General features: G+C 38.8%; 1 protein-coding gene and 1 non-coding gene across 2 annotated transcripts; one reads left to right on the top strand and one right to left on the bottom strand.

The window, feature by feature from the left end:
* Positions 1 to 1,478: 1,478 nt before the first annotated feature.
* Positions 1,479 to 14,627, top strand: SINHCAF (SIN3-HDAC complex associated factor). Its single transcript, XM_065887823.1, has 5 exons — positions 1,479 to 1,606; positions 2,933 to 3,032; positions 4,648 to 4,774; positions 10,890 to 11,040; positions 14,468 to 14,627. Exons 1-5 carry the CDS (start codon positions 1,479 to 1,481, stop codon positions 14,625 to 14,627), a joined length of 666 nt encoding a protein of 221 aa, XP_065743895.1.
* A 3,016-nt stretch (positions 14,628 to 17,643) lies between these two features.
* On the bottom strand, positions 17,644 to 17,775 carry LOC136131633 (small nucleolar RNA SNORA70). The gene has a single exon (XR_010656370.1). It is a non-coding gene; the product is annotated as a small nucleolar RNA SNORA70 (small nucleolar RNA).
* Positions 17,776 to 21,723: the final 3,948 nt, after the last annotated feature.

A 21,723-nucleotide genomic window follows, 5' to 3' on the forward strand; every position in this document is an offset into this window, starting at 1 on the left:
TGATGCATTATATGATGGTTTTGTGATAATTTGTATTTGGACCTTTACACACACACACACACCCTGCTCTGGATTTGTCCCTTGGGGTTTAGTTTCTGTTCATTACCTTTTCATCACCTCTCTTAGTCCAGATGTTCTGGTGAAGTTGGTCCTTGGTTTGGATATTCTAAATTACTTACAAGGTACATGTTTACTGCCAGCTACATTTTTGTTGCATCCGGCCCTGGAGCTGAATCTGCCTTCCTTGCTTGATGTTGAGATTTTTTTTGATCATGGAAATCACAGTTTACGTTTTTGAACATATGCCTCCCACTATTACTGTTCTAAGGCACAGCACCTCATTGAAAAACTTCAAAAACCTCTGTAACAGCTGTGAGGGGCAGACCACTGGGCAGGCAACATGAGCTCATTCTTAATTTATCTTAATGATTTATAAAATTATTATTCTTAAATTATAACCCTGGATTTTTGTGTATTTTACGTCCTCCTTTCAGTAGTTTCAATTCAGGGACAACTTGCCTTCGAACTTCCCATTTATCACAGAAGAAATCCCCTCTGACTTCCCATAGGGCAATGTAGTGTAGGTTGATGCATATTGAGCTACTTTTGTGCTTAGTATCAAATAGTGGTCCTGTAGTAAATGCTCAACACTTTCCAAGAGGGGGGAATCACATTAATGCAGAGATGCAAAATAAAAGGGGGTGCCTTAGCTTAAATTTTAGGATGTGTCCTCCATTGTGTATGGTTCCATTATTTCACAGGATTGTGGGGAGAGTTTGTTGTATTCTCTACTTAAAATCTTGAATTTTAGAAAATGCCTCCTTCCTGCAATTTTATTTTATTTATTTTAAAAAATTAATTAATTTATTTATTTATCCTTTTTTGGCTGCGTTGGGTCTTGTCTGCTGAGTGCGGGCTCTCTCCAGTTGCGGCGAGTGGGGGCTACTCCTCGTTGTGGCGTGTGGGCTTCTCATTGCGGTGACCCCTCCCGCCGTGGAGCACGGGCTCCAGACGTGTGGGCTTCGGTAGTTGTGGCTTGTGGGCTCTAGAGCGCAGCCTCAGTAGTTGTGGCACACGGGCCCAGCTGCCCCGCAGCATGTGGGATCCTCCCCGACCAGGGATCGAACCGGTGTCCCCCGCATTGGCAGGTGGACCCTTAACCACTGCACCACCAGGGAAGTACCCTTCCTGCAATTTTAGAATGAGTGTTTGCCAGGAGGGGAGAAGGAGGTAGTAGAAGCCTTGTTAAATACCTGAGCTACTTTGTGTGTTTTAGACACTTGCTATGCTCGTGTGCCTAGAATTGAGGTGGATCCAAGAGGTTTTCACCAGTGCCCTCCTCTCTCGGTCATGTAATACCGCATTGCTGGGGGTAGGGTGGAGCAGAGAGTTCGCTTTTAATGGTTTCTTGTTATAGCCCTCAACAAAGCTGTGTCATCAATTCCCTTGGCTTTACAGACTATTGCCCAGAAGAAAAGATGTTTGGTTTTCACAAGCCAAAGATGTACCGAAGTATAGAGGGCTGCTGTATTTGCAGAGCTAAATCCTCCAGTTCTCGATTCACTGACAGTAAACGCTATGAAAAGGACTTCCAGAGCTGTTTTGGGTAAGATCATGTGATGTTTGTACCATTTTTGGAGTGAAAAAGATCACAGTATACAGAAGTATTTCTAAGCAAAGGGATTGGAACAGTGTGCTAATAATTAAAATCACTCATATTCTAATCTAGGTTATTTCAAGGCACTTGCTCTTAAATCAAACAGTACTGACAGCCTTCCTTTTTCCAGATTATGAGGAACTACCAAATTAATTGTGAAGCCCTTTAGAAGTTATAATCAAACAAACCCTTTTGTTAACTTCAGGATGTACAAAGAGATTTTTTTTTAAAAATTACCCTTATTCTCTCTTACAGTAATTGTCCTCCACTAGTTTTCTGTCCTTTGTATTGTTTTTCTAAATTATAGAAATATATTTTAACCCAGTCTGCTGAGGATACTAGCAGGACTTAATGTACTGCCCTGAAACCTGTCAGGCTATGTTAGCTTTTATTTTATAATTTCGTTCTTTATTTATCTTTTGACAATAAACCTCTGCTTAATAAAATGAAAATTACTTTCCAACAAATACTTGGATGAAATAAAATACTTAATGTTGAGCCATTTCCCATGTTAGAAATTAATTTCACCACTGTTCTTTCTTATCAAAACATTTTGTGGATTATTTATTGTTAATCCTAGACTTTGTACTTAATTTTTTTTTTTTTTTTTTTTTGTACTTAATTTTGAAGGTTGTCAGAGTCTCCACTAACCAACCTTGCCTTTTGAAATTACATTTTTCTCCTAATGTCTTTATTTCCAATTGTATATATAATCAATGTTATTAGTATTTTTCTGTGTATTTATAATACAGGAAAAGTGTAGTAAATGAAAAATTCCTCAGAGAGACAGTTAAAAAATAGCTTGGTAACTATAGATTTCTTGCCCCCATGCAGATATATTCATTAAAAAAGAAATTACAGCGCCCCTCTGGTTTTGTTTGTTGTGAAACTAGAATATCACGGCACATTATTTTACTTAAAGGGTCGTGTTTTATTGCTTATGAAGTATCTACACATTTCAAGAAAGATTAATTGGACAGCATTGTTTAAAACCATGGTGACCAGGATCTTCTCTAGGTCTTAAATTTTGCTATTGTTTTAAAAAACATTCTTTATTTTAAAATGACCAAATTGTAGCACATGGAATTGATTCATTGGATCTAGAAGTTAATTATATTTCTGAAATATTCTACAGAAACAATGGAACTGGATCACTCCAGACAATTAGAAATAACAGCTATAAACTATAAATAGTGTTTTTTCTAAAAGAAATGTACTTGCATGAGTTCTTTAATGTAAAGGAGACTAATAAAGGTTTGATTGTTTTCTTATCAGGTTACATGAGACTCGTTCAGGAGACATCTGTAATGCCTGTGTCCTGCTTGTGAAAAGATGGAAGAAATTGCCAGCAGGATCAAAAAAAAACTGGAATCATGTGAGCTCATCTTTTGTCTTCCTCAATTATACCTCTGTTATAGTTAAAATAACATTAGTTTTTCCCCCTAATTTAGGAAATAATATGTTCCTAGGGTAGAAAAGTCTGAAAAGAATAAAGAAAAGCACTAGTTGCTGCTCAGATATAATCACTTAACATTTTGGCATTTTGGGGAGCAAAATAGCTTGGTATGGCATTTCTCTAAGGTTGTATCAAATATACCCATTTTTGGAGATCCACAGTGTACATTTCACATATTTTTAGGTTTAACCCAGAAATTCCTAGAGTTAATTAGACATGGATCCTTTTTTTTCATCTCCTAGGATTATGTATGTCCTAATTCATGTTGGTACTAATGAGCACATTGGTTTATAATCAGAACTGGATTTAAAGCCTGCCTTTACCACGTACTAGTTGTGAACTTTGGGCAAGTGACATTTACTTATAAAGTGCAAAGATAATAGCTATCTCACAGAACTGTTGTAAGAACTGAATGAGATGATGTATATAAAGTATAACATAGTAATCACTCACGTAGAAGCTATTGTTATTCTCTATATTAAATCTAGTTGAGATCAAACTGGAATATAAATGTGTTTTCTATTTGCATTTCACTTTATAACGTCACTAGAATTCTTTAGAAAATATTTTCAATAACCAGAACGACACTGTTAGGTCTTATTTAATTTTTCTGTATGCTAGCTTTCAGAAGATTTATGACATTTATACAAAATGTTTTTTTTTTTTTTTTTTAAATGTTTGTTTTTAAGCGGGCAAAAAATATTTGTTTTTTACCTTTTTTCTTACACTGTCCTTTGGTGACAGTATTTCATTATTATAATAGGTTTCTGTGGGTCTGTTAACCTACAAAAATGTGAGTTTTTCTTTAATTAATAGCTTACCTGGAGAAGATCCAAATTGTGATTTTGAAGGTGATGTCAACCTTTTACATAAGGGTAGAAATCTGCAAATAGCCAATGTGACTGAAGGCATGAGAAATGAGACCATATGGGGCTAGACCAGTGGCCACGCTAGGCTGTGGAAGAACATGCCTTTGCCCTCACGTGGCTGACCTCAGGGATTAAGGGTGTGTAGTAAAAAGAGCATAAAGCATAGGTCTGAAAACCCTGATTTGCGTCTGGGCCCCTTCCCCACCCACCCTTGCCCATTTACTAGCTTAGTGAAATAAGGCAAAATACATAGTTGAATATCTCTTGTTTTTCTTTACCCTAAAACTGGAGTAACAAATTACTGCTTACTGCTTTGTGGTGAAGTTAAAATCAAAAGTATATGAAAACTGCGGAACATCATCCTATAGAAATGTTAATTGTTGTTAGGTTTGGTTTTTCTTAACCTACTTGGGTCATTTTCACCATGTATAAAATCTATGTAAATTTTTTGCCCAGCAGACTCCTGCTATTACTTACTTCAAAGGAAAAAAACCACTAGATAAATTATTCTTTAATACCATGTGATGATTAAAAGTGCACATGAGCTCTCAAACACTGAGTAGGAAATTCAAATTTAGCTCCTTCAAATAAGCATTCATTTGAACCAAGGGAATACAGAGGTGTCATTTTTAAAATGGTATTAAATATTCAGTATTTTCTTCCAGGTGGTAGATGCAAGGGCAGGACCCAGTCTAAAGACTACCCTGAAACCAAAGAAAGTGAAAACTCTATCTGGAAACAGGATAAAAAGCAACCAGATCAGTAAACTGCAGAAGGAATTTAAACGTCACAGTAAGTTTGATATTGAAACATGAGGATTTAAGAATAGTTGTTTTTATTTTTGTCTGGGGTGGCACATGGCATGTATGGACCATATTTTCTTTTATTGCTTTTTAAAAAAAGAGTGGGAGGCAATGTTGACTTGGGAGAGATATTTTATTTCTATGAAATCTTTGAACTTTATCTTTGATTTTGGTGTCTTAAAAGTACTTTCACCAGCCACTTCTTCAGATTGTGCTAAGAACACAGACCATTCTGATCTCTTTATTGACATCTTAATTTTCTAGAGGATGAACTTTTCAAGTTTGTTTACTTGATTTTTATTCTTAAGGAGTTTGAGGCCTGGAGATATGCAGAAAGGTATATAAATAATTAGTGGACAATCTGAGACTAAAGCCCAGGTTCTCTGGAGCGTAATTTTGGAAATCATAACTCAGATATTGCAGTAAAAGCCAGCCTCAAGACCTTTAGGTTTAAGGGGGCTTGGTGTGTTGTGTGGGGTGAGAGGATGGGAAAGGAATGATAAATTAATATTAAGCTTGTCTACTTTTATTGGAAGTCATTGGGGGCAGGGGACCTTTTGTGGTACTTCTGTATTTAGGAATTTAGATTTCAGATTTTTTTTTTTTTTTTTTTTGCGGTACACGGACCTCTCACTGCTGTGGCCTCGCCCGTTGCGGAGCACAGGCTCCAGATGCGCAGGCTCAGCGGCCATGGCTCACGGGCATAGCCGCTCCGCGGCATGTGGGATCTTCCCAGACCGGGGCACGAGCCTGTGTCCCCTGCATCGGCAGGCGGACTCTCAACCACTGCGCCACTAGGGAAGCCCTAGATTTCAGATTTTGAAAAGGAAATCCACTGCATATAATGTTATTATGTTATTTATTACACCCAGCGGGGTCTGAGGCAGCACTATTGAATCAAACACATTAGTGTTTCTGTGGGAAAAATGTAGGCATATTCATATAGGTGGAATAAACAACTGTAAATAAGCTAGTCAGGTTTGCTTACCTAATTATAGTCCAGGTCAGGCCAGATTTTGTGACCAAAAGGGTTAGGAATAAACTTTTGTTTTGAGAACCTTTTCAGAATTGTAGGTGGACCTGTATTGGAATTTTCAGGATTTAAAAAAAACAAAAACTGGGGAATTTCCTGGCAGTCCAGTGGTTAGGACTCTGAGGTTCCACCGCAGGGGGCACGAGTTCCATCCCTGGTTGGGGAACTAAGATGCCGCATCCCGTGCAGTGCGGCTAAAAAAAAAAATTTGTAGGACCTTGTCAGACAAAGTTTTATCAATCAGTGCTTGTTTTAGAAAAATGGAAAAAGGCAAGTTACTGATCAGATAGAATGAGAGGAAGGAAGGAGAACTATCATCTCTTGAGCATTTTGGTATATGTACCAAGCACTTTACATACATAATTATCCCAATGATTTCTATTTTAGAGATTAGGATAGGAAGTACAAAGTAGTGATTTCACCTTGACCCGAGGTCACTTAGTAAGTGGTAGAGATGAATTTGACCTGGGGTTTGTCTAATTTCAAAGCCCTGTGCTGTTTCTACAATATCATTCTGCTCTCTGGGATAGTGTAACTCATGCCACAGGACTCCAAAGTCTTTCCAGATCTGCTACTAACTCTGCTCTCAGGTAAGTTGGTGTTACCAGTCCTTATTCTGTTAATATATTTAATCTTTGGCTAAAATATTTTAATACATTTATAGTAAAATATTTAGGCAACATCAAATATGTGTATATTTTAATTATACATGTTTGTTTCTTAACCAGCTATCACCAAGAGGGGAAGAAAGACTGACTCTACCCTTTATTCTCTTTAAATGTTTTAGTGAACATTTAGAAAATAGTAATTTTCTTCTATAACTTGAGGGGTAGAGAAATTGATATTCGTTGTATTTTCTTAGCGTCTCCCTTTAATTATAGGGAAAGTGACATCTGACTAACTTTTGCCTTACCTAAGGGAATATGTCCAGTGTAATTTTAGATTTTTGTGATAAAGCTGTGCTGTGGAGGGGTTGGAAACTGAAAATAACTGGATTTTGGAAACTCAGAGTGAAACATGATTTTCCCAGGTGCATTGTGAATTGCTAGCAGCTGTGTGCACCATAACAGTTTTGAGATAATTTGAATTTTTATACATCACCCACTAAATGGTTTCCCTGTCTCTGGTTATATATTTGCTTCCATGCATCTTGCATGTACCTGCCCTGTATTCCTCTTCCTGGGACATTCTTTCCTTTGTGGTGTACTGGAAAGGCATTGGACTTAGGGCTTGAAGATCTGGATTTGAGTTACAGTTCTTGAACAAATATGTGACCCTGGTGTTGCTTAACATTTAATCACAATTTCCTAATCAGAGAAGTGAGGATAATTAAGTAAAAGGGGTTTTGTAAAACAAAACAAAGCGAAATAAATTCCCATATAAATGTTAGCCATTCTTTTTGTCATTCTTCTTCCTAAAACCTGCAATGATTCTGGTTGCTGTAGAATAAAATGGAAAACCCCTAGCAAGTCTTTGGATGTACCATTTTAGGGAAAGGGTCAGTTCCCTTCGTGTGCCTAGTGTATTCTGCTTCCAATTTTACTCATCATCCCCACCTACCCCAAGCTATCTAACTAGTCTTTTGTGCCTTTCCAAATCCTACCTACCTAATGTTTAAGACTTCAAAAATTTCAGTTCTTTGAAGAATTTCCTGATTTACATTCTAGAAGAGAGTTTTTTTTTCCCTAACTGCGATTCTATATATAATTGTATCCTAGTGTCCCAGGTGTTAGATTGAACCATATAAAATTGCCATTTTTATAGGTAGACATGGTCCACTAACTGCAATTTCAAATGGTTCATAGATATTAAATACTTCCTAGGATAGTGATGACTATCACTAGAGCAGCATAGAGATGACTGCTATTGCTGTTAATTATTAGGGAAGTCTTTTGTTTTTTTTTCTAAACACACACCCTAGCAGTGTATGTGCTGTTTATTTAGTTAGTTAGTTAGTTTGCACTGGGTCTTGGTTGCGACGTGTGGGATCTTTAATTGCAGCGTGCGGACTTCTTAGTTGCGGTATGTGGACGACTTCTTAGTTGCAGCACGCGGACTCTTATTTGTGGCATGCAGGCTTCTCAGTTGCGATATGTGGACTTCTTAGTTGTGGCACGCACGCAGGATCTAGTTCCCCAACCAGGGATCGAACCTGGGCTCCTTGCATTGGGAGCGTGGAGTCTTACTCACTGGACCACCAGGGAAGTCCCAGGGAAGTCTTTTAAATATCCCTGTAGACTTATTCCTTTAAAGCCTGCTACTCCTTTTTTTTCATTTATTTTTTTACATTCTTTTTTTAATATTCTTTTCCATTATGGTTTATCATAGGATATTGAATATAGTCCTCTGTGCTATACAGTAGGACCTTGTTGTTTATCCATTCTATATGTTAAAGCTTACAGCTGCTAACCCCACCCTCCTACTTCCTCTCTCCCTCAGCCCCATCCCCCTTGGCAACAACCAGTCTATTCTCTATGTCCGTGATTCTGTTTCTGTTTCATAGATAGGTTCATTTGTGTCATATTTTAGATTCCACATATAAGTGATTTCATATGGTATTTGTCTTTCTCTTTCTGATTTACTTCACTTAGTATGATAATCTCTAGTTGCATCCATCTTGTTGCACATGGCATTATTTCATTCTTTTTTATGTAAAGTCTGCTACTCTTGAGAATTTTGTTTGGTTGTTTTTTCATGAAGTTAAGCTAGTCATATATTGGAAGTAAATGAACATATTAAAAACATCAATTGGTGCCTTCTTTGTTTTAGATACTTAATTTTATGCTATTGTATATAAACTTTTGTTAATAGAAAATGCTTGTGAGCGCTATTCAAAAAAGTTTTCTTTAGTCTGTTTCTTCCCATGTAGGATATGACACAGGGTTTGATGTCTAGTGGATACTTAATAAATATTTGATTAGTTCTGTGAATTGGAGGATTATTCTATCCACCTATCCTGGGGGGCGGGTGGTGAGTCTTTAGCCAAAGGTAAGATGTGTGGTAGGCTCAACCCCTGTCTGATGTTGCTGTTGCTGAGAATAGCAGTATGATAGCTTTATAGCTCAGTGACTATCAACCAAAAGATTTATTTTCTGGCTTGTAAATTTATATGAAGTTTTCTGAGGGCAAAAACACTAAATCATGTTTAGCTTGTATCTGATGAATTGCCTTTACTCCTTATTAAGTCAGGATCTATTGTTTTCCCTTTATGGGTAAGGTATCATTTTTCTTTGGATGCTTTCAAGATTTTTTTCTTTTTCTTTAGTGTTCAGAAGTTTAATTATAATGTGTCTTGGCATTGATTTCTTTGGGTATATCCTGTTTGGGGTTTGCTCAGCTTCTTGTATCTATAGGTTTATGTCTCTTGCCAAGTTTGGCACGTTTTCAGCCGTTATATGAGTAGTTTTTCACCTCCGCCCTCTTTCTCCTCTTCTTCCTGGACTGCAGTCACATGAATGTATGTTTTCTGTTGTAGTTCCACAGGTCTCTAAGGCTCTTTCATTTGTTTTCTTTGTATTGTACAGGTTGGGTGATTTCTGTTGTTCTTTCTTCCAGTTCACTGATTGTTTCCTCTTTCCCCTCCATTCTGCTGTTGAGCCTGTCTACTCAGCTTTTTATTTCACTTATTGTATTTTTTCAGTTCGGATTTCAGTTCCTTGGTTCTTTATAGCTGCTTTTTTAAACTGAGGCCTACTTGCTGAGGCTATGTTTTCATTTATTTCAAACTTGTTCATAATGGCTTATTGAAGCATTTTTGTCATAGCTGCTTTAAAATCTTTGTCAGATCATGCTAACGTCTCTGTCATCTTGGTGTTTAATAGATGCTTGACTTTTCATTCAATTTGAGATCTTCCTGGTTCTGGATATGATAACGATTTTTTATTGAAACGTAGACATTTTAAAATTGTGTTGTGAGACTTGGAGTTTTATTACTTCTGTTTTAACTGGCTTTTTTTTTTCCAGAAGGGGAAATGGGGGGGGGGCACCACCTTGTTACTGCCAAGTGGTGTTGAAAGTCAGGTTCCCCCTGACTTTTAACCTCCTTTCCAGCCTCCTTTGGTATCTGAGGGAGGAGGAGCTCCTGACTGCGGCTGGGTGGGGGTGGGCTGGGAATTCAGGCTCCCACGTGGTGAGGGTGCTCCTGTTCCCGGTGGGCCACAGTGAAGGCCCCGACTCTTCAGAGGGCTTCCACTGACATCACCCTGGTGGAGGTATTGGGGGGCCTCCTAACAGTCTTGGGAGGATGGAAACCTAGGCTCCCCACTTGGCCTTTGCTCCAGTGGGTGGGGGTGGGGATCCTTTTTTTTTCTGTGGTGTTTGGCTGGAGTAAAGGGGTTATTGTTGGGCTTCCCTGGTGGCGCAGTGGTTGAGAGTCCGCCTGCCGATGCTGGGGACACGGGTTCGTGCCCCGGTTCAGGAAGATCCCACATGCCGCGGAGCAGCTGGGCCCGTGAGCCATGGCCGCTGAGCCTGTGTGTCTGGAGCCTGTGCTTCGCAACAGGAGAGGCCACAACAGTGAGAGGCCCGCGTACGGCAAAAAAATAAGGGGGGGGGGTGTTATTGTCTCTGAAAGGATTCCTCTCGCTAAGCTGCCCCTTTCCTGGTCCTTTGGCTAGAGAGGGCAGGCTTCTGTTGGCTCTGTGTGTGTGTGTGTGTGTCTGTATCTGCACCCATTGGCATTTCTGAGTTGTTGGCTTCTTCAGCTTGCAAGACTGGGATTTAGGAGACAAAAAGAAAACCCATAAAAGCTAGGGAGCTCACCCCCGCTTCCTTCCTTAAGTCTTGAGCTCACTAGCTGTTGCCGACTTTCAGAGTGTTTAGTTTTGTTTTATGTGTTGTGTCCATATCTATTTTTAGTTGTACTTATTAGCAGGAGAATAGAGAAAAGTGTGTCAGCTCTTCATCTTATTGGAAGCTCATTTTCTTTTAGATACACTTTAGTACAAATGTCAGTAGTGCATAGAAAATAAACTTTTTCTTTTTTTTTACTATCTTATTCACTGTGTTTTATGCTGAGGCTTAGTTGCAGCTGCATATAGTGAAATTATAATTTGCTTTCACTTTATTTCAGATTCTGATGCTCACAGTACCACCTCAAGTGCCTCTCCAGCTCAATCTCCTTGTTATAGTAACCAGTCAGATGATGGCTCAGATACAGAGATGGCTTCTGGCTCTAACAGAACGCCAGTGTTTTCCTTTTTAGATCTCACATACTGGAAAAGGTAAAAGCAACAGAAAATATCTCTCTAACCAGCAAACCTTCTTAATTATAGGCAATGGTTTCCCACTTCCTTAGCAATTAAGTGGCATTTGGCACACAGCTGGTAGCGTATGTGTTTGGAGGTGGATTAGGCAAGAATGGAGCTGAGAGTGTGGATTTTGTGTGTTTTTTCTATTAAAATTGATTTAAAGTAGAAATCATGTTAAGAAATCTAAATTTCCTATGATGGAGTATACTAGGTATTCATTCTGACCAACTCTCCCACTGAAAACAAGTAAAAGGGCTAGAAGTATATATATTTTTTATGTCTTTAAAATTGGCATCAACAAGTAGACAAGTTAATAAGGAATAATCAGAGGCCAAATGCTGAGTGAATGAGGGACCTCAAAGTCAAAAAAGAGATAATAGACTAAGAAAGAGAGAATATTTAAAGAGAAAGTGGTTAAGGATTTTCTAGTTCACAGATTTGGGGAGACTAACAAGTGAAAAGCAAGGTAATAAGCAATTATCTTATGGGTGAAGAAGATTCACCCATAGATACATCATAGGGAAACTATGGAACATGGGAGGCAAAACAGATTTTAAGTAGTGAGAGAATAAAGACATTATTTTCAAAGGAACAGCAAACCTACAAGCTGAATTCTCAGCATGAACAACGGAAGCCATAAAACAATAGATTAATACCTTCAATGGCCCAAGAGATAATAGCTCTCAACTTAAAATTATATATATGTAGCAGAAATATCTTTCGTACATGAGGGCATAGGACTTTTTGACTAGAAAAAGAAAATTGAGAGTTTGCTGCCAAACTGACTCAACAAAAATTCTATAGGCAGAAAGAAGAGATCCAAGATTGAAATTCTGAGAAGGATAAATAAATATTTGTTGCCTATAGGTAAATTTTTTTTTGCCTATAGGTAAATTTAAACAAACACTGAAGGCTTAAAATGATAATAGATGGGAATTTAAAAAAAAAGAATTAAATGACAACAGTAACATAGAAGTCAAAGTAATAGACGTGATGGGAGTTAAAATGTCCTAATATCTTTGTATTGTTGACAGTAAATGTATTGAATAACTTTAGAGTTCAATTAATTAACTGTATAACCACTAAAAGAATAAAAATAAGAATGTAAAACCTCCAGAGAAGAAGGGAAGGATGGAGAGTTTTAAAATATACCTAGCAGGACTTCCCTGGTGGCATAGTGGTTAAGAGTCCGCCTGCCAATGCAGGGGACATGGGTTCGATCCCTGGTCTAGGAAGATCCCACGTGCTGTGGAGCAAGTTAGCCTGTGCACCACAACTACTGAGCCCACAAGCCACAACTACTGAAGCCTGTCTGCCTAGAGCCCGTGCTCCGCAACAAGAGAAGCCACCGCAATGAGAAGCCTGCGTGCCGCAACGAAGAGCAGCCCCTGTTCGCTGCAACTAGAGAAAGCCTGCATGCAGCAATGAAGACCCAACGCATCCATAAATCAGTCAATCAATCTAGCAAAATAAAATGATGAAAACCTCCATATATTTGTAAATTAAGAAACCATGGGTTCAAGAAGAAAGTATAAATTAGAAAATCCTTATAACTAAAAAAAACCCAAAAATACCACAAATCAAAACATGTGGTATGAAGTTAAAGAGGTAGAAAAAAAGTTGCCTTTAATGCTTCTTACAAAAGAAAGATTTAAAATAAATGAAGTTACGTGTATCCAAGTTAAAGATTAATGAAGCTCAATATAAAAAAAAATAAAAGCAAGGAAATCCTAAAGATAGGAGTAGAAATAGATGGAGTAGAAAATCAATATGAATGGATAGTATCAGTAAAACTAAGAGTTGGTTCTTGAAAAACATAACCAAAAAAGTTACTAGACATAAAGCAGGTCAAGAAAAAGAGATGGTACCCATAAGCATCTTGGATAAGAAAAGGGAGATTCAGCTATAGAAAAAACAGAAGTTTAGAAGACAATAGGATATTAGAAACAGCTTCATGACAATAAATTTGAACATATAGGTGAAGTGGATACATTAGTAGAAAAAGACACTTCACCAAAACTGTCTCAGGAAAAAGTAGAAAACCTGAATTGTCTCATAATAAAGGAATGGATTCAGTGGTCAGAAGTCTTCCCTCAAAAAATCCCAGGCCTAGATAGACAAATTCTACCAAACATTCCAGAAACAAATGATTCTAATCTTGCACTGGCTTTTCCAGATTATGGATAAAAGAGGGCATAGGCTCCAAGCATTCTATGAGGCTAACATAACTTTGATATGTTATAAACAATATATCATAACTAGATTAGATTTATTCTAGGGATGTGAGATTGTTTGAAGCATTAGAAAGCCAACTAATATAATTTGACAGTTTCTTGAGGGAGAAAATGCTTATTGTATTAGTGGTATATTGAAGATGTTTGATAAATTTGAACTTTGTTTCAAGGTTTAAAATAAAACCTTTAGCAAAATAGGAATAGAAGGGAACCACATTGATAAATAATTTGCATTTTTGAGTAAAGTTGAACACGTTCCCATTCCTATAGCCCAGCAACGTAACCTAGGAAAACACCTTCAGACCTGTGCACCAGTATGTACAGCATGTTTGTAATAGCAAAAATTGTCCCATCAGAAGGAGAGTGGGTAAATTGTGGTATATTCACATGGTGGGATACCGTACATAAGTTAAAATGAAATAAAGCTCTAACAATATGTATGAACCTCAGTCACTGCTGAGCAAAAAAATTGTAGCGTACAGTGTGATTCCATATATATGCATTTCTATATATTTCTTATTTTATATGTTATATATATGAGATAACAAGCAATATGTTTAGAGATGCAAACGTTGTATATAAAGAAAAAACAGAGTGATAAACCTGAAATTAAGGAGGAGAGAATGAGATTGGGTGGAGTGGGATTGGAGAGGGGCATACGGGGGACTTCATAGGAAATAATAGTTTTTTTTAGAGTGTGTGATCCATGGATGATTTGTTGTGTTGTCATTTTTGTATGCCTTTATGTATATTTGATAATATGTGTATATATTTTTTGTCTGCTCAGTATTAAAATAAAACCACCAGCTGTATCAGCCTGTTTACGGTGGCTGTTTTCTTTAAGACTTGGTGATTTTTGGAGGAAACCGTTTATAACTTTAGGAGCAGCCTCTGAAACTGACTGCTGTCTCTCAGATTGCCTTCTTCCCCCTTAATATTTGATAAGATTCCAGTGTGGGGTTTAAGGCGCCTGGGTAATTCCCATTACCTAGCAAATTGTGGTCACTCTAGGAGCCCGTTCATTAGGAATGTGATGAGATTGTGGAAGTAGAACCTTTGATCATGCTGTACTAGTTATAATGATGAGTAGATTTTTCCTTTTTTTGTATTCCTATTTTTCTGCCTTATTTAATATATTTTGTTGTCCCTCCATGTTTTTCTTTTAGACAGAAAATATGCTGTGGCATTATCTATAAAGGCCGTTTTGGGGAAGTCCTCATCGACACACATCTATTCAAGCCTTGCTGCAGCAATAAGAAAGCAGCTGCTGAGAAGCCGGAGGCGCAGGGGCCAGAGCCTCTGCCCATCTCCACTCAGGAGTGGTGACTGAGGTTGATGTAGAAGGGGAACAAGAAATGAGTTAAATTTTGGAAAACACCAACAAAATGACCCTCCTGTTTTTAACTTGGATACCTGTTATTCTGCCAAAAGATGATTTCTAGAATAGTTTTGAGTGGGTTATTTTCCCTCCAGTTCCACAAAGTCTGAAGCCAGTATCTAGCTTACTAAAAGGAAAAAAAGAAGTGTACATAATATTTAAGATGCTGAGTATTTCATAGGAAAGCTGAATGCTGCTGTAAAGTGCTCTTTAAGGCTTTTTAAAAAAATCCCCTTCTAATGAATGAAATTAGGGGAATTTCAGGGGACAGAGATGGGATTTGTTGTATGATAAACGTATGTAGTTTTAGTCTTTCTATATTGAGAAGCAGTGGTTGGGGCATTTTTTAAGATGGCTGGCTACACTTGTTTTCCTTCGTTATAATAAATTTGTCATAACTCAGTAAACACAGACTTGCCCCTAGAGGTAGTTGTTAATAACTTTGAAATATTGAGGTGTTGCCAAGGTTCTGATGATTCAAACCTGTACTACTGAATATTAAGCGGGACGGACTAAGCTCTCTAGTGCGAATATCTTGAAGGAGTAATTTCTAAATATACAGAGGTAACTTGACTGTATATGTTGCATCCTGTGTCACCTCCCTCCATATTGATATTTGATAAAGTTTTTAATTTATATGAAACTTCTAAAGCAGAATCAAAGTTCCTCTTGGGGAAATGTCAAATCTTTAGGATAGGCAATCCTATATGAATAGTACCAAAGCATTACCCCTTGGTAGAGAATGCACTCTATTAAAATGTTAAATTATCTGAAAAATAAAATGTGCAAGTCTTCAGGATGGCACATGAAAAAAACAAAGGTTAATGCTTCTTGGGGCACATTTCTTAGAGGGCTTGCAAGTGTGTAAATAATTTGTTTATGTTACATGACTGGTGACTTCAATGAAAATCTGCACAATTCAGTTTTAGCTCTGGATTACTTCGGTTGACCTTTGTGAAGGTTTTATCTGTGTAGAATGGTTGTTTGACTTGTTTTAACCTATTAGGGTTTTGGGTTTTGGGTTTTTGTTTTTTGTTTTTCATTCTATATTAAAGTAAAATTCTACTAAAAGAAAAGAGGTGTGTGTTAATGCTGAGTGGGTTGGTTTTGGTTTGGTTTCTTTTAGTCAGGCTTTCTGAACATTGAGGTGTTAGATGATACATCCTAAACGTGGAGCTCTTCAATTGTAAAACCTTCATTAAAAGCCTTTTACTTGAACCCAAACCAAAGTACTATCTATTGCCTCTTTTCTAAAAGTTCAGGAAGAATATATCACCAGTTCAGACTGTTCATAATGGGGGAGGATCATTTGCCTACCTTGTAATAACATGACTCAGTGCTTATTTTTAAAACTGGATTTTAAAGATTGGATAGTATAAATAACAAGGAGTGAGCCAATTTTTATGGGTACCCTATAGTTTTATAGTTCTTAATCTAAACTTAAAATTTTATATTTCTTCCTCTGGAAAAAACTACAAGCCACCATATGCACAGACTACATAGTGAGTTGGGTCAGCTCTCCCACAGACTTTGAGGTGTATTACAAGAATCCCAGCCATTATCATCTTCCTCCTGAGTTATTTTGAAATGGTTTATTTTTCCTCTCTTTTTTTTTTTTTGTACATTTTGGCTGCAGTATTGGTGGTAGAATATACTATAATATGGATCATCTCTACTTCTGTATTTATTTATTTATTACTAGACCTCAACCACAGTCTTCTTTTTCCCCTTCCACCTCTCTTTGCCTGTAGGATGTACTGTATGTAGTCATGCACTTTGTATTAATATATTAGAAATCTACAAATCTGTTTTGTACTTTTTATACTGTTGGATACTTATAATCAAAACTTTTACTAGGGTATTGAATAAATTTAGTCTTACTAGAAAATAAAAGAAGCTGTTTTGTGGCTTTGTCTGAAAGGTGTTCTTAAGTAAGAGTAACTAATGTTTTTGACCCTCACAGATACTCAGTGTAAGCCCTTAGTATTATAACAAGCCATGAAGGAAAGAAGTCCTCTTTACTGAGAAATACAGACTTTAAAATACAGATCTTCCTCCACTTACCATGGGGTTACGTCCCAATAAACCCAAAGTAAGTTGAAAATATTGTAAGTCAAAAATGCATTTAATACATCATAGCTTAGCCTAGTCTACCTTAAACATGCTCAGAACATTTACATTAGCTTACAGTTGGCAAGATCATCTAACACAAAACCTATTTTTCATTAAAGTATTGACTATCTCATGTAATTCATTGAATACTGTACTGAAAGTGAAAGCAAGAATGGCTAAATGTACTGAGAGTTTACCCTCCTGATCGCGTGGCTGACTGGGGTCTGTGGCTCACTGTGGCTCCCTCCTGCCTCTGCATCACAAGAGTGTCAGTCATATACTGCATATTGCTAGCCTGGGAAAGATCACAGTTGAAGTCTGATTTCTACTGAATGCGTATCGCTTTTGCATGATCGTTAAGTCAAAAAATCCTAAGTTGAACCATCATTAAGTCGGAGACTGACTATAAAGACATTTTTTGTTGTTGTTGACAGGGACAAAAAAGTAGGGTTTATTGGTGGGCATGGGTAGGGAGGGGGCAGCGCCAAGGCTCTCACGAGTGCAGGTCGCGCCATTTGTCCAGGGGGCCACGATTAGGGATGTACTTGACCCCACAGCCATCTGGGATGAGCTGCTTTTCTGCCACCATGTTTTCAAATTCATCGCATTAAACTTAGTAAATCCCCACTTCTTGGAGATGTGGATCTTCTGGCGGCCAGGGAACTTGAACTTGGCCCTGCGGGGGGCCTCAATCACATGCTCCTTGTTCTGCAGCTTGGTGCAGATGGACATTATGACCTGGCCAATGTGGACCCTGGCCACTGTGCCCTGGGGCTTTCCAAAGGCACCACGCATACCTGTCTGGAGCCCAGACTGGGGACAGCATGTCAGTCATTAATGTCCGCAGGAAAGGGCTGTCTCCAAGGTCCCTTAGGGCAACCCATACAGGCAACAGGCTGCATACACTACCGAGGAGGCTGTTTGCAGTCATTGCGCACTGGGCCCCCATGGGGAAAAGAGCACAGTCGGCTTAACTGGCTGCAAATGTAAAAGACATTTTTTTTTTGTAAAAGACATTTTAACTGATGTGCACAATAATTAACCTAGTGGATAAGATGATTTTAACAGTGAAGGACAAAAGGTCTCCAGTGTTTCAATGTCTGTAATATGGTTTTATTAGTATTGTCTATGGACATAATGGGAAGCATCATTGAGACTTTAGAGAAACTATAAAAGGTGGTTATAGAGAAAGGTAGATTTTTGGGATTGGGGTCAGACCTGGGTTCTCTGATTCCCGGCTCTACCCCCTTATTAGCCATTTGAGTCTCTTGACTTTTGTGAGTCTCCCAACTTCTGTTACTTCACAGAATTGTTTACTTTACAGATTTATGATGAATCCAAAGAGGTATAGTTCATACCAAAGGTTTTTTTTCTGTGCCGTGCGGCTTTTGGGATCTCAGTTCCCCAACCAAGGATTGAACCTGGGCCACGGCAGTGAAAGCCTGGAATCCTAACCACTAGGCCACCAGGGAACTCCCATATATCAAAGTTTTAAAAACAGTTTATTACCTGGGAAAGGTAGATCCTGTGGGTCAAACTTCTTATACTACAATTAAATTAGCTTTGGGATAGTCTAGGTGATTTTGCCAGCACCTAATCTAGTTACTGTGAAGCTACTAAGTTAACCTAAGTACTGGAAAGATGACAGCACCTACATGATCTACTGCTGTTTAATAAAATTACCAAAAATGTAGTGGCTTTAGAGAAATTGATCTCAGTTTCCATCTAGGTGCAGTGTGGCTGGGTCCTTTGCTCAGGGTCTCACAAGGCTGCAACAGGTGTCAACTCGGTTGCATTCTCATGAGGTGACTTGGGAATAATTCACTCCAAATTCACTTGGGTTGTTGGCAGAACTCATTCCCTGTGGCTGTAGGATGGAGAGCCCAAACTACTGGCTGGAGGGCCCCCTTAGTCCCAACATGGCACTCACTGTACCCAGCCAGCAGGTCTCCAGAGCCAGTCACCTAACAAGACAGTTGTCTTGTCCACACTCAAGTTATACAGTGAACACTAGAGGTGGTGTGTGGGGACCATAAGAGTTTTGTCTGCCATAGCGCCTCTTCTTTTTCTTATGTGAACCACTTGAAACTGGGCCTCTTTGTCCTAAAATACAAGCATTTGGGTGTAGCAAGTAAAAAGAAAAATAGTTCCCCTATTATGAAATACCTACTGTGGTGGGCTTGGCACCTGTAAACACTGTTCAAACAACCTTGCAAAGTGAAAAAACGAAACAACCTGTTTACAGGTAGTCAGTGAAGAGGTGCAAGGGGGGCCATATAACTTAAATAAAATCAGCTTTCCTGATTCCAAAGCCTGTGCTCTTCAAACTGGACCCTGTCCCTGCTATAGCAATGGTGCCTTCTTAACCTGCATTTTGGGTGGTCACCTGGGTCTCTTCCGAAGGATGAAAACGAGGGGCAAGTTTTACCCTTGTGAAGAGGTTGACCTTTGTCTAAATCAGTTAATCAAATGTTGTTAATTTTGATGTTGAAAGTACATATTATATACTGTCTTTTTGTGGAGAAAATAGTCTCCAGGAGGTTTAGTTGAAACAAAGGAATCTTCTAAAAATAAATGAAGGTAGCCAGAACTAACTGCTTGCTCTGTAGTAAAGAATGGAGGATACCGAGGGAGCCTCTTGATTGACCGTCCCTAGAGCAGTTTCCCAATCGCCCAGATTTAGCATTATGCTGGTCTGGCAGTCAGTTTTGTGTGATGTTCAGTGGACTGGGAAGGGAGGAGAAAGCCCAACTGGATCAAAGTTAGATAATTTCACAGGCTCATGTTCTCAAAGAAAGGGATCTGAGCGTTCTAACAATTTCTCGGGCTATGGAGTTTGGTTACTTATTGTGGTCATGAGAATGCTTTAGGTTTCAAATATCTTGCACCCTGGTTAGAAACTGCTTGTTATTGTATGTTGAGTAGGGGCTTCTTAGACATGCTTAGTTGCAGGCTTCAGTGTAAAAGAGCTTAATCTTTCAGTTTAGAGAGACCAAAAAGATTTTTGGCAAAGCCTGCCCTTTGTCTCAGTGTCTGAAAGTGGGGGAAATAATTTACTCTGTTTGAGAACTTCAATTCTCTACACTTCCGTAGCTTACATTAACTTTAACATTGTCCAGGTATTGTTTTTTTGTAACTGCAAGGAGAGTGGTTGTTTTATGTTTATACTTACCTCTCAGGAATTAAGACAGAGGTCTCAAGATTCTTCAGCAAGTCACTGGTAGAGTTAAAATAGGAACCTGAACAGTTATGGGTTTTTTTGAAGGTAACAGGTGTGTTCTTTGCTTCCAGTCACCTTTACAGTCCACTCCAGTGTTGATTTTGCCCCCAACACTCCAAGGGTCACTGATGGCTTTCTCATGGGGAATTCCAAAGCCCTCATTTTACTCATCCAGCCTCTCAATAGCACTTGATACAATTGATAGTTTCTTTTTTTGAAGCATTCTTGGCTGGTAACACTGCTGTTCCCAGGTTTCCTACTTCAGATGCTCATTGGCCCAGGGTTCATCTTCAACCCTCTTCCCAGACCATCTCCGTTCCCACGGTCCCAAATACTATCTAAAATACGCAGACATCTCCCAAGTCTCTCTCCAGAACTTTTTATTAATCAGGGTGCCAGCAGGAAATAGATGGCTTACTGACATTGGATAATTTGAGGAAAGTTTAATAAAGGAACTTTACAAAGCTATGCATATGGTGTAGGGAAACTCCAAGGGAAAGTGCAGTTCTCAGGACTGGTAACATTGGGGCTAGTAATGTTAGGGTGCTGTTACTACCCTTAGGTCTGAAGGGTTGGGGGTCGGGAGTGGTCAATGGAACCAGGAGACAGGCTGTGTAAAAAAGGGTGGGGAGCTGGGGGAAGCCGTAGGAATAAATATTCCTGTCACTCTCCAGATTGACCAACTCCATCATTAGTACCTTTACACATACTGTTTGTTCCCTCTGACCCATTTCCCCACTATCCTATAGCCAGGCAACACCTACTTATCCATCAGGTTTCAGCTTAGGCACCACTTGGGGAAGTCTTCCAGAACAACCACTACCCTCCCCAACACACACACACACACACACACACACACACACACACACACACAGAGAATTGTATGCTAAGTAGGTCCCATGAAAGCAGGAACCATGTCTACTTTTTACTACAATAGTTCCCAGAGTCTAGTACAGTGGTTTTTAGTATATAAGTAGGAGCACAATAAATATTTATTAACTGACTAATTACAACTTTGTATTTTCACAAGTCATGATCATAGAAGAGTTGAATTTATGCTAATGGTCTTGATGAATTTCAATAATTTAAAAAATATTTTGACTTTGAACATTTTTAAATACGCAGAAAAGTTGAAGGGATAGAACAATAGTAAAACCTCTCCCTAGATCCACCAACTGTTAGATTTTACCACAAGTACTTTATCTGCTTTGCTGAATCATTTGAAAGTAAGTTATGGCAATATGACACTTCATCCCTGAATACGTAAGCATTCATCTCCAAGGAATAAGGATATTCTACATCCTTAGGTGTGCCGTTGCCACACCTGAGATGAATAGCCCAGTAATATCTAATATGATAGATCTGTGTGGAATAATTGCCCCTGTTGTCCCAATGTGTCTTTTTTTTTTTTTTTTTTTTTTTTTGCGGTATGCGGGCCTCTCACTGCTGTGGCCTCTCCCGTTGTGGAGCACAGGCTCCGGACGCGCAGGCTCAGCGGCCGTGGCTCACGGGCCCAGGCGCTCCGCGGCATGTGGGATCTTCCCGGACCGGGGCACGAACCCGTGTGCCCTGCATCGGCAGGCGGACTCTCAACCACTGCGCCACCAGGGAAGCCCCTCAGGATGATTTCTGAAGGGTAAAGTTTGGCTGAGCTATAACAGTACGGTGGAACCAATTCATAAAACATGCTGAAATAGTACAACATACCTCTT

This window comes from Phocoena phocoena, chromosome 11 (assembly GCF_963924675.1).
Source record: "Phocoena phocoena chromosome 11, mPhoPho1.1, whole genome shotgun sequence".
NCBI classification, from domain to species: Eukaryota; Metazoa; Chordata; class Mammalia; order Artiodactyla; family Phocoenidae; genus Phocoena; species Phocoena phocoena.

Coding starts and splice junctions, on each gene's coding strand:
- SINHCAF (XM_065887823.1), top strand. CDS start 1,479: ATGTTTGGTTTTCACAAGCCAAAGATGTACCGAAGTATAGAGGGCTGC. Junction 1,607..2,932: donor GACTTCCAGAGCTGTTTTGG/GTAAGATCATGT, acceptor TTTTCTTATCAG/GTTACATGAGACTCGTTCAG. Junction 11,041..14,467: donor GATCTCACATACTGGAAAAG/GTAAAAGCAACA, acceptor TTTTTCTTTTAG/ACAGAAAATATGCTGTGGCA.